Below are 12,859 nucleotides of genomic sequence, written 5' to 3' on the forward strand. Positions count from 1 at the left end.
TTTTTGAAGGAAGTGTTGGAATCTGTGAAAGAGGTTGGCTATTTTCCATTTAAAGACAATGATGACGTAATAAGTCCTGACGAAGCTAAACCAAACTCAGTATTCATATTTGATGACGTATCTACGGATCCACAACAAACAATACGTGAATATTACTGTATGGGAAGACATAAAGATATCGATTGTGCATACATATGTCAATCATACAGTCGAGCAGGCAAACAACTCCTGCGTGATAATGCCAACCTTATTGTATTGTTTAAACAGGATGAGCTCAATTTAAAACACGTCTTTGATGATCACGTCTCACCTGACATGACATTTGTTCAATTTAAAAAAATTTGTTCTGAATGTTGGCAGGATAGGTATGGTACGTTCGTAATTGTTAAGGATTTCGATATTTCTAACGGACGATATCGTTTAGGCTTCGACAAGTTTATAAAATTGTAGTTATGATCGAAATACACGCATTCCATAACAACATGTTAGACAAAGAGGTAGCTGCACGCAAGCGTAAAGTTGCTGAATTAGCTCGAGTCATTCGCAAAAAGTATTTGGCATTAAAGCTAGGTAGGACAGAACAAGACGAGACGCTAAATAAACTCTTTGAACCCATAACTAAACCACTAAAAGATATTGCACAATCCTCACATCATGCTATTAATAAGAAGCTTAAACACGTCAAAAAGGAAGAGATGAAATCAGAAGAAGAGGTGAAAAAAGAAGATAGCGATGACGATGTTTTTTCAGATACAGTATCAACGAATCATGAAAATGAAGATTTAAAACAATATAAAGAATTAAATAATACTGAAGTTCATCACAATTCCATAGGCCATCTTAACGGTGCAACTGCAGAAAAATATCTTAATATTGTCAAACCGTTGTTTAAACCTAAAAAAGCAAAGAAGCAATCACCGAAAATTAAATCTACTAGATTAAAGAAACTGTCTCTCGAAGGTCAAGAGAAAGCGACTCGTTCACCACCGAAAACTCGGTCTACTACATCAAAGAAATCGCCTTTAGAAGTAGTAAAAGCAACTCGTTCATCATCGTCAGCAACTTCATCTACCTCCAAAGGATCAGGGTTCATCGATGCTTCTCATTTGATTTACAACGATAATCCTATTGAATATGTATATTGGGATGATCCAAATGAACTATGTGATAGACTCGAATTGTTGATTGCTTCCCAAGAAGCAGGAAACACATCCCATAGTAACGAAATTGTTGCCATTATCAACGAATTACGTGAAGCAGATATTATATATTAATGTTAGGTCAGATTAGACATCATTTCCAACATGAGTGTTGATAAGTTTGGTCGTCATCATTATCGTTCTAATGAACAAGCTATTCAAAAGCTGCGTGAAGGCTTCAAACAATCCATTTTAGATTTACAAAACCAGATACATGCAGTAAATAAGGATATTAAACGAGATCCTCCTGTATCAGGTATACATCTTTCCAACAAGAAATATGTAGATGACCACATTGCAAATATAAAAAATTTTCTGCGAAAAGAGATTACCTTGATGCAAAAAGAATATAGTTCAAAAGATACTCAACTTGAACAAAAAATTTCTGACTTTCAAAACTCCATCGGTAAGATTGAAAGCAAGTTTAATAAAAAAAATAATGAGTTATCTGATGCAAATAAACTGGCTGTCTTGAAAATATCTGATTTAACAAAAGAAATGAATGATTTACAAAAAGCAGTAAGTATCCAGAATGCAATAAAACAAGAATCTGTTGGAGAAAATACCGTGACAGTAGATAGGATTAACAAGGCATTGAATCTACAAAAAGCTGCAGAAAATACCTTGACAGTAAATAAGACTAACAAGAGAATAAATCAAATGTTGTCCTGAAAAATAATTTCCCATCGAAAATACTTAATAAATCAAATGTAACCTACATTACAGAACGCAGTAGATAACATTACTTCATGGGACAATCGTCTTAAGTTTAAATTCATAATGTCTAAAGAAAAACAACAATTGGTCAACGAATTACATAAACCAGCACGAAAAAATTATCCTCGTCGACGAACCGTCATTAAAGGACTAGATGATTTATGGCAAATGGATATTGCAGAGATGAGATCCTATGCCAATCAAAATAAATCTTACAAGCTCATTCTTGTCGTAATTGACTGTTTTTCAAAATTTGTGTGGACTCGACCATTAAAGACAAAAACAGGGGAGGAAATAACAAAGACGTTTGCAGATATTTTAAATCAAACTCAACGAGTTCCGAAAAATTTACAAACAGACCAAGGTACAGAATTTTTCAATTCCAAGTTTCAAAACCTCATAAGAAAACATGGTATTAATCACTATAATACCTTTAGTGTTAAAAAAGCAGCCATATGTGAACGAATTATTCGAACATTGAAGGAAAAACTTTACAAGTATTTCAGTCTTAATGGTACTTACAAATGGATAGATACATTGCCTCAAATTACAAAAGACTACAATAACACGAAACACAGCAAAATTCGACTTAGACCTATTGATGTTAATAAGTCTAACGAAAAAGAAATCTTACGAAAATATTACACTCACTTGAAAATTTCACGTAAAAGAAAATTGAAAGTTGGTGATATGGTGCGTATTAGTAAAAATAAACACCTTTTTGATAAGGGATATAAGCCAAATTGGACAACAGAACTATTTAAAATTACTGAAATTAAAATAACAAATCCCACAACATATTTGATTGAAGATATGACTGGAGCGCCTATTAGAGGAGGATTCTACGAAGAAGAATTACAGAAAACAAAAAATACAGACATTTACTTAATTGAAAAAGTATTGCACAGACGCGGAAATAAGATGTATGTTCAATGGCTGGGTCTCGATAGTAAACATAATAGTTGGATTAATAATAAAGATGTGGTTTAGTACTTTTTAATGCGAATGCAACCTTGAATAGGAGGGACGCAATATAAAAGACCGCTCAGCAACCTCGCTCTCAGTTAGTTCACCTCGCTCTTCAACATGAGTTCTCAAGATAGTGGTTATAGTTCATCAAGTTCTATTGTGGTATTCGATGATTCATCAAGTGAAATCAATTATGGTGCCGAACTAGACCAAGTTTTAGCAAAATTCGAAGAAGCTGCGAAGAATGAACCATACTACTTGTTAGAAGCCTCATTTCCACTAGATAGTTACATAATTAAAGTTGGTCTATCTCCAGCTAGACAGTTTACGGCATCCGTCATTTTATGTCAACATGCCATAAAAGAAGAATTATTCGACGGTCGAAGAATTAGTATAGACAAATTTGAGTGGAGTGACATAATTAACCTATTTTCACAAAAGATGAATGATTTTTTCTATGCAGACGAGTTTGATCCTGTCGAGTTTCAGTGTGGAGACTACTGCAAGATACGACAATTGGTGTTGGATTCAATCAAGTTCCTTGTTATTGAAAAACATGGTGTGGAATACTATTTAGATGAAAATGATGTTACGCAAATTCTACAAGTACACCGCAGTATAGTGACTCATCGCATATCGTTGTTGGAAAATTTAAACTTTCATGCATATTATACAAATGTTGTATATTTTTTGCAACAGAATTTTTGTACAGATACTAGTTTATGTGGTCCGTTTGAAGCTATGACTGCGTTTTGTGAAATTTCTCCAGCAGATACTTTGTTAAGCCATGCTATGAGAGAATATGTATATTATTATAAAATTAAAGTTGTAAATGACTTAAATAACTTTATTTGTTAATAAATATTATGTATTTAAACACTTGTGTTTTATTTTCGTAATATATTTACAAAAGGATAATGAAAAAATAATATTGTACAATAGTCATTTTATTAAATATTACTGAGGAAAAGTGATTGTGTCTTTTCACCAGCCATACATATTTTTAATATCCAAGTAAATGCCCTCAGCGTCTTAAAGCGATTATATTTTTGCTAAAAAATTAAGGTATATCACAATGCCCCCAGGGAAGCGTCTTAAAGGATTCTGGTATTAAATATCGTTTATCATCATAAGGACTTAGGGCCGTTTTTGTTTGCTCTATGCTGAATACTGAATGTTGATATGACCGAATACACCTTTGGTTTGTGCTTTTAATTTTGTATTCTTTTAAACAATTTTCAAAATCTTCAAATGTGATTATATTTTTGACTACATTATATTTTACACCTTTTGCTTTTTTGGTTATACCTAAATTTTGAATACCACAATCAATTTGTTCCTTGTTTAGTTTCAGTTTTAAACGTTCTCTCTCATTTTCTCTCTCTTCATCAGTTGTTTGTAATTTAAATGTATACATTTTTGATCTTAGACCAATAAAATGTGTAATAATTTTTCCATTAGCTTCATCCTTCATTAGACCGGGGATTTTTTTATTTAACCGTTCTATCATGTACGGGTTATTTTCCGAATAGTCAGATGTATCGAATTTACAGTTGTGTGCCTTTAAAACCTCCTTATATGCATCTAAACACTGTAATTCATATATAAAGCTATCTGTATCCATGTACAATAACATACAATTTTCTTCTCCCATCGTTGGAAGCATGAAGGAGTAATGAAAATCATACATACATAATTTTGATATGTCTAGGATTGCTGCACCTATATACAAAGGTTTATTAAAGCACACCACTGATTTGGTTAGTTCGATGGCCACTAGGTTTTCACTAAAGATAGTACGACTGTGAAACCGAATACTTGCAATCAAGTTTTTGGCTCCATACCTTCCATTCCAATTTTTACATATTTTTACAGTTCTATGCCTCCTTATATTCTCCATGGTCTTACCGAACACAGCATTATTCATCATTTTATAGAGATTTTTCTCAAAACTGCTCTTAGATGCAGCCCGTAAGTTAGTATTTAACTCAATATAGGGTCGCAGCCATGCAGATTGATTAAATTTCAAAACTTTATGTATTTTAGTTAAAATTAATCCGTTGGATAAAGCCTGCTTTAAATTTCTATAATGAATAATATATTTTGACTTATTAAAAAGAGTTGGCAATAATTTTGGTAGTTTTGAACCGGGAGGAATGCGGTGTTCGGCAGCAAATGGAAAATCTTTATGTTTGTCGTGTAATTCACGTGGATACTCTAAGTCAACTTGAAAGAAATAGCCCTCCTTCGCAGCATTCGGAATTGACATAATATCAATATGACCCTTGGGAAGTTTAGTGGATTTAGATGCAACACCAAATTTGGTTACATCTTCAATCCACTTAAATCCTCCAAAAGGTAAATATTCACTCATAGCCCAACCATATAGATTATTTACATCTAAATACATGATGTACTTAGAGGGCTGTGTGGGGTCATATGTCGACATGTACTTATTGTTAGCTTCCGAAAATCGGTTACTACACACAGATATTCCGCCTCTTATGCCTTTTTCAATAAACAAAATCATATCCACATCTTTTAATAACTCTAATCTACATTTTGTATACCTAAGCATACAGTCCCATGTATAACCTGGTATGGTATAATACCACGCAGGATCTAAATGGTACGTATCCCTACATTTTTGTCTAAATTGTTCAAATACATCAGCCAGAAGCAAAATATCTGTTTTTAAGTACAAATCGCTATACTGTCCCAAATTTTTACATTCAAATGTAGACCAAACTTTCTGCGCATGAGCATACTTCTGTTCGCTAATATGTTCATCACATAATTTATTATAAAAATGACTAATTGTAGGTAAAGAAGTTTCCTCTAATTTTTCCAAACTATCAACATAATCATAGCAAAATACTCCTTTGCAAGTTAATAAGTTAAATGCATTATCATCTAAACTGTAAAATTCTTGTTTTAAAATCTTCTTCTCTGAAGTATCTAAAAGTGATGCTAATTCATCGAGTGAAGTTCCCATAAATCTCATAGTATCGATAAATCTTAGTCTAATTTTATGCTCATCTGAATGTAGAGTAAAAGAAATATATTTTTCTTTATTAATAGGAAGTAAGCTCAGGTGCCCATGTTTGCATAAATCGATAATCATGAAATGTGAGTCATATCCACTAAAATTATGAAAGGCTACTGGCACAACAAACACCTTTCTGAAGTTTAAATTACATGCTTGGTGTGCAAATCCTCTTATCTCTCCGGTAAAATGATCATGATCTACCACAATTATATCTGTAGCTAAAAAGCGTTTCTCACAAATATGACAGGCAGTTGCCTCACTTGTACTAGGCTTTGTAACCATAGGTACAATTGATTTTATTTTAGAATTGACAAATTTGGATATTTCAGCCATTTCTTTTGCAAACCACTCCATGCAATTTTCACCTCTGTAGCTTCGAAAATATGATAAGCTGTCATCGTAAGCACAGTTAAAGTAATAGCCTGCACTATAAGGTACATGCTTTTGGTATTTTGCTGTTTTGCTCAGTTTTACATTAAAATCTGTAAAATTATGTAACTGACATTCAAAATCAGCATATATAATAAAGGGAGTGGTTTGTTTGTATGTGAAATTTCTAAAAGCAACATGATCGTATTTGGGAACAGTCATTTTACATTTGTTTATGTCTCTGCAGAACTCTTCGTGCTCCGCAAGTTTATTCCCGCTGGAAAAATAATTCATGCAGCGATCACAAATATATTTTTTATGTTCGTTCTTGCTTAACTGAGAACTTACCAACCTAGACATATCTTTAATCCAGCAATAATGATATTTTATTTCAATATTTTCATCGTCACTAGGAGGAGCGTCGTAATCATTTAACTTTGGAAAATATTTATCCTGAATTAGAAGCAAATTTACATGTCTATCAAGCTTGTTTTGTGTAAGTCTAGCAGGTACTACTTCGTAAAATTGTTTTTCCTTAATTTGATTTAATTCCAAAGCATAAACATTCACTGATATAGTATTTATTTTTTCAAATTTTGTAATATGACTTAAAGGCATTGGAGCTTCCAAGTCCTCCGTTTTCAACGCAGTACTGTAATATGGATATGCCGACGTACGTTCTGTATTTATTTTAGCAGGATAAAGAGAGCTAATAATCGCCCAATAAAAACAATTTTGATCATAATTTTTGATATTTATACATGCTCGACGCTTTTGAATTTGCTCAGGAAGTTTAATGTACGATGATCCGTTCCCAATTTCGACTTTATTGATGTTAACTTCTAATGAGATTACTTTAGAGAGAGCGGCACCTGAATCTTTTTCTGCAAACTCAGACATTTTTTTAAAAATTTTATCTTTGACATTTTCGCTAAACCAAATGTGTAAATCGGTTGAATAACTATCTATAATGACATTTTTAGTGCTAAAATGCATCAAATCTAAACTCTCACTGTCACCTGTCTTTTTAATAAATTCTCCCCACAAAGTAGTGTTGACTTTAAGTACTCTATTATATTTCAAAAGAGTTTTAACTTTTTGTCTAAATACCGCAAAAGCATCATCCAAAAACGGTCCTACATCCTTATGATATAAATTTATTATAACCCCTGTCTTAATCCGGCTTGCAAAACTTGAAGCGACATTTTCCCATTTTACTCTATTACGTAATTTTGAATTAAGTCCTAGACCAACATGTCTATTAAAATTTAAAATTATTCTTCGAAAATGTTTAAAATGTCCTACGTTTGACTGTAATTTTCTAGCAGTTCCTACAGGTAATCTTTTAGCTTTAATTAAATTATTACATTTGTAAATGTGTGCATTTAATCGCTTTAACCACACTTTAGCATCAATTGAAGTAAATTTATCAAAAATTATTTTGCGTAGTCTTTTAATAGTTAATAATAGATTATCCGACTGCTTAACTATTTCCTTAATCATTTTAATATATGTATGGCTTATAAAAAAAAACAAAATCACTTACCCTCTTTTTTATTTTAAGTTTCAACGATTTTGAATTTGGCTGCTGGATGTTCGTTTCCACTGCAATGGATGAAACCTTGCTTATTTGTTGCTAAATCCACCTAAAACAATAACAATTTGCTATACTAAAATTCACTCTCTTCGAAAAAATAAAAAAAATGTATTGCTAGTGCGATTTTCGAAACCGCTGTAGAAAACACAAAAAAAAAGACAAAAAACATATCTAATAGGAGGCTCTCTAATAGAAATATGTTGTAAAATTTCGATGCAAAATTCGGAGCAAAACTCTCAATAACAACTTGCTATACTAAAATCGAAAAATAGAAAAAAAATGTATTGCTATTACGATTTTCGAACCTGCTGCTTAAGTATTTAAACCCTGCTTATCTTTGCTAAATCCACCTAAAACAATAACAACTTGCTATACTAAAATTCACTCTCTTCGAAAAAATCGAGAAAAAAAAAATGCATTGCTAGTGCGATTTTCGAACCCGCTGTAGAAAACACAAAAAAAGACAAAAAACATATCTAAGAGGAGGCTCTCTAATAGAAATATGTTGTAAAATTTCGATGCAAAAAATATAATTCGGAGCAAAACTCTCAATAACAACTTGCTATACTAAAATTAACTCTCTTTGAAAATAGAACGACAAAAATCGAGAAATAGAAAAAAAAATGCACTATTGAGATTTTCGAACCCGCTGATTAAGTATTTTACTATATTATATGTATGGTTAAAAAAAAAAAAAAAAAAAAAAAACAAAATCACTTACCCTCTTTTTTTATTCTAAGTTTGAACGATTTTGAATTTGGCTGCTGGATGTTCGTTTCCACTGCAATGGATGAAACCTTGCTTATTTCTTGCTAAATCCACCTAAAACAATAACAATTTGCTATACTAAAATTCACTCTCTTCGAAAAAATCGAGAAAACAAACAAAAAGACAAAAAACATATCTAATAGGAGGCTCTTTAATAGAAATATGTTGTAAAATTTCGATGCAAAAAATGTAATTCGGAGCAAAACTCTCAAAAACAACTTGCTATACTAAAATTCACTCTCTTTAAAAAATAGAACGAAAAAAATCGAGAAATAGAAAAAAAATGCACTATTGAGATTTTCGAACTCGCTGCGTATTTCACTATATTATATGTATGGTTTACAAAAAACAACATCACTTACCCTCTTTTTTTATTCTAAGTTTCAACGATTTCGAATTTGACTGTTGTATGTTCGTTTCCACTGCAATGGATGAAACCTTGCTTATTTTTTGCTAAATCCACCTAAAACAATAACAACTTGCTATACTAAAATTCGATCTCTTCGAAAAAATCGAAAAAAAAATGCATTGCTAGTGCGATTTTCGAACCCGCTGCAGAAAACACAAAAAAGACCAAAAACATATCTAATAGGATGCTCTCTAATAGAAACATGTTGTAAAATTTCGAAGCAAAAAATGTAATTCAGAGCAAAACTCTCAATAACAACTTGCTATACTAAAATTCACTCTCTTTAAAAATAGAACGAAAAAATCGAGAAATAGAAAAAAAAAAGCATCGCTATTGAGATTTTCGAACTCGCTGCTTAAGTATTTCACTATTATATGTATGGCTTATAAAAACAACATCGCTTACCTTCTTTTTTTATTCTAAGTTTCAACGATTTTGAATTTGACTGTTGGATGTTCGTTTCCACTACAATGGATGAAACCTTGCTTATTTTTTGCTAAATCCACCTAAAACAATAACAACTTGCTATACTAAAATTCACTCTCTTCGAAAATAAAATGAAAAAATCGAGAAAAAATGCATTTCTTGTGTGAGATTTATATAAAATATATCTAAAATAAAGGTCTCTAATAGAAAAAAATTTCGGGAAATGTTGAAGGGCGCGGAAGTAGAGGTTGCTCACTTACTCGATGGACGGATCAAATACAGAAAGCCTGTGGAAAAACATTCTCTGAATCTATATGAGGGAAGCTCAGGACAGAAGCAGATGGAAAGAGATAGTTGCGCTCGTATTATAGGGAATCACGACACTCAGCAATGAGGAAACGACTGAGGAGGAGGAGGAATAGAAAAAAGTTGCAAAATTTTAAAGCAAAAGTCTTTTAGAGTAATTCGATTAAGAAAATTATATATACACAAGTTACAAATAAGCAAACATAGATCTAATATGTATGAATAAAATCGAAATTACTAAAAATTTGGGATTCTAACCTGCTGCAACGCTACGAAGCACTAGATAAAACAGAAACCAAAAGACACATCATTTATTTTTGCTATACACAATTTCACTCTCTTTGAAGTGGATCAAAGAATGTCAGATGATATTTCTGAGAAAGACAGAAACAAGTTGGCTAACAGGTTTATTTAGTAGAATTATGGAAGTTGGACAAAGCCAGACGAATGGAGAAGCACTGTATTTATTAAAAAGAGACAACAATGTACAAAGAGCAATATAACTATCACATATGGGCAATTGATAGACGGATACGTGAAAATCAGTTCGGCTTCAGGAACAAAGAAGCAAACTCTCATATATAAGAAGCAAAAAATATTGAGAAATACTAGAAAAATAAAACCGAAAAAATATATATCTAAGAGACAGTCACAAAAGTATTTTAGTTTAATTTTATTGAAGAATGGCATATAACACGGTAAGAATATAAATTAAAAATCAGAATAAAGTAAAAATAGTACTCACCTTACTGCTATGTTGACTGCAATATGACAAATGTACTTAACTGCCTCGAAAACTCGAATACAATATTTTTCCCTGCTTTTCTCGTTTTTATATCAAAGTCCAGTAATTATATTGATGGGTCTTTAATTACTGTATTTTCTCCATCAATTTGTGACGTATTTTTTAAATTACCTTCTAATTGCTTTGCTATTAAGCAAAGTTTATAATATTTTTCCATATATCATTTAGCTATTAAATAAAATTAAATAAAGTTTCTAATATAATATATCTTTCCATATTAGCAGTGGCGTATCTACGAGGAAGGGAAATTTCATTTTTCTATGTCATTTTATTCTGTTAAATAATCACGTGAACCAATAGGACTGAAAATACTAAAGCCTTTTTACATGCTGTTGTATTTCATTTTTTTATTGAACCAATAGGAGTTCGATTTTTTACTTGTGTATATATAATTTTCACAATCGAATTAGTCTAAAAGACTTTTGCTTTGAAAATTTGCAATCTTTTTCTATTAAATATCTTCCTTCTAGATTTTTTTTGTCTTTGTCAACTCAGTCGAAGTTCTTTTTCATATCGATGAATTCAATTTGTTTTATGTGTGGGATTTTATTTGAGATCATATTTAGAACGAATTATGGTAGATTCCTTCAACGTAATATCTATGTCAAGACAAATTGGAATAAAAATAGCGAATTGGAATAAAAATGGTGAATTTAAATAAAAATGGACTAAAAATGGCGTCATCTAGCGGCTAATAGGTATGGTAGATTTCTTCAACGTAATGTCAAGGAAAATTGGATCAAAAATGGCGAATTTAAATAAAAATACTGAAATGGAATAAAAATGGCGAATTGGAATAAGAATGGCGGATTGGTGGCGCCATCTAGTGGAAAATAACTATGGTAGATTCCATCGCTGTGACGTCAGCATCTTTCTCACTCTTACTCATTGGAAAGGTACTTCTCTCTCTAACACATTGATTTCCCTATCTTGATAGTCATACCGGCTTTGATTATCTACTACCAGATGTGAAAACTACCGCACACCATCACTAATAACACATGCTAGTAAAATTTTGTTGCATATCATCAAAAACAGATGTAGATAAACCTATCTACATTACCAAATACCTCAGGAACAAGCGGGATTTATAAAGGGTGAAGGTACAAGGGAACAAATTCTGAACCTGAAACAACTCATTGAAAGTCTAGGGAATTTCAATTACATATGATTATATGCTTCGTTGACTACCAAAAGGCATTTGATTGTGTAAGCTGGATAAATCTGTAGTCAATTTTAATAGAAATGGGCGCACCAATGCACCTGGTGACACTTATTAAAAATCTTTACCAGTCTAATATAGCGAGAGTACGACTAGATCAGAAGTTCTCAAACCAATTCAAGACCGAGAGAGGTGTTAGACAAGGATGCGTGTTGTAACCTGACTTATTTAACATTTATGGTGAACATGTCATGAGGATGGTTTTAGAAGGATGGGCCGGTGGAGTAACAGTAGCTGGCAGGAAAATCTCCAATTTAAGATTTGCTGATGACACTACACTTATAGCAGCAAATGAGCAAGAAATGTTTGATCTTCTGCGAAGAGTTAAGTACGCAAGCAATAAAGTTGGTCTGAAAATCAATAAAGCTAAGACAAAAATAATGGTGGTCGACAGATTCGACACTATTCAACTGACTAACATGTTACAGGAATACCAGATAGTAAACACCTTTGTCTATCTCGGGTCTAGTATAACTAACGATGGTAACTGTGAAGCAGAAGTTCTGAGACGTATGGGTATGGCAAAAAATGCGATGAGTCGCCTAACTAAAGTTTGGAAAGACAGATATATCTCTCAAAATATCAAGATGAGACTAGTGAATGCCCTTGTACTCTTAATATTTCTATATGGAGCAGAGACTTGGACTCTTCGCGCATGCGAGCATAAAAAAATTGACGCCTTTGAGATGTGGTGCTGGAGAAGAATGCTGCGCATACCTTGGACAGCTCATAGGACAAACGTTTCCATTCTAAACCAACTCAATATTAAAAAAAAAGGCTGTCCACAATATGTCTGCAACGAATTCTGCAATTCTTTGGTCACGTGGTTCGCAGAGGTGACGACAGTTTAGAGAGATTAATTGTTTCTAGAAACGTTCCGCGGAGAAGATCAAGAGGACGATCACTAACTAGATGGTCTGACCAAATAAAGCATTCAGCTGGAAACTCATTCTGCGAAGCTCTTAGAGCAGCTGAAGATAGAGTTCAATGGAGAAAGATTGTTAGGAATGGGGAAACGACAAG

At 32.4% G+C, this 12,859-nt stretch overlaps 1 protein-coding gene across 1 annotated transcript; it reads right to left on the reverse strand.

Moving 5' to 3' along the window:
• Positions 1-3,749: 3,749 nt before the first annotated feature.
• On the reverse strand, positions 3,750-11,179 carry LOC126879721 (uncharacterized). The gene is made up of 4 exons (XM_050642929.1): positions 9,483-11,179; positions 9,031-9,131; positions 8,622-8,722; positions 3,750-7,949 (listed from the first exon to the last, which is right to left on the reverse strand). Exon 4 carries the CDS (start codon positions 7,804-7,806, stop codon positions 3,946-3,948), a length of 3,861 nt encoding a protein of 1,286 aa, XP_050498886.1. The 5' UTR covers positions 7,807-7,949; positions 8,622-8,722; positions 9,031-9,131; positions 9,483-11,179; the 3' UTR covers positions 3,750-3,945.
• Positions 11,180-12,859: the final 1,680 nt, after the last annotated feature.

Source organism: Diabrotica virgifera, chromosome 2 (genome assembly GCF_917563875.1).
Source record: "Diabrotica virgifera virgifera chromosome 2, PGI_DIABVI_V3a".
NCBI classification, from domain to species: Eukaryota; Metazoa; Arthropoda; class Insecta; order Coleoptera; family Chrysomelidae; genus Diabrotica; species Diabrotica virgifera.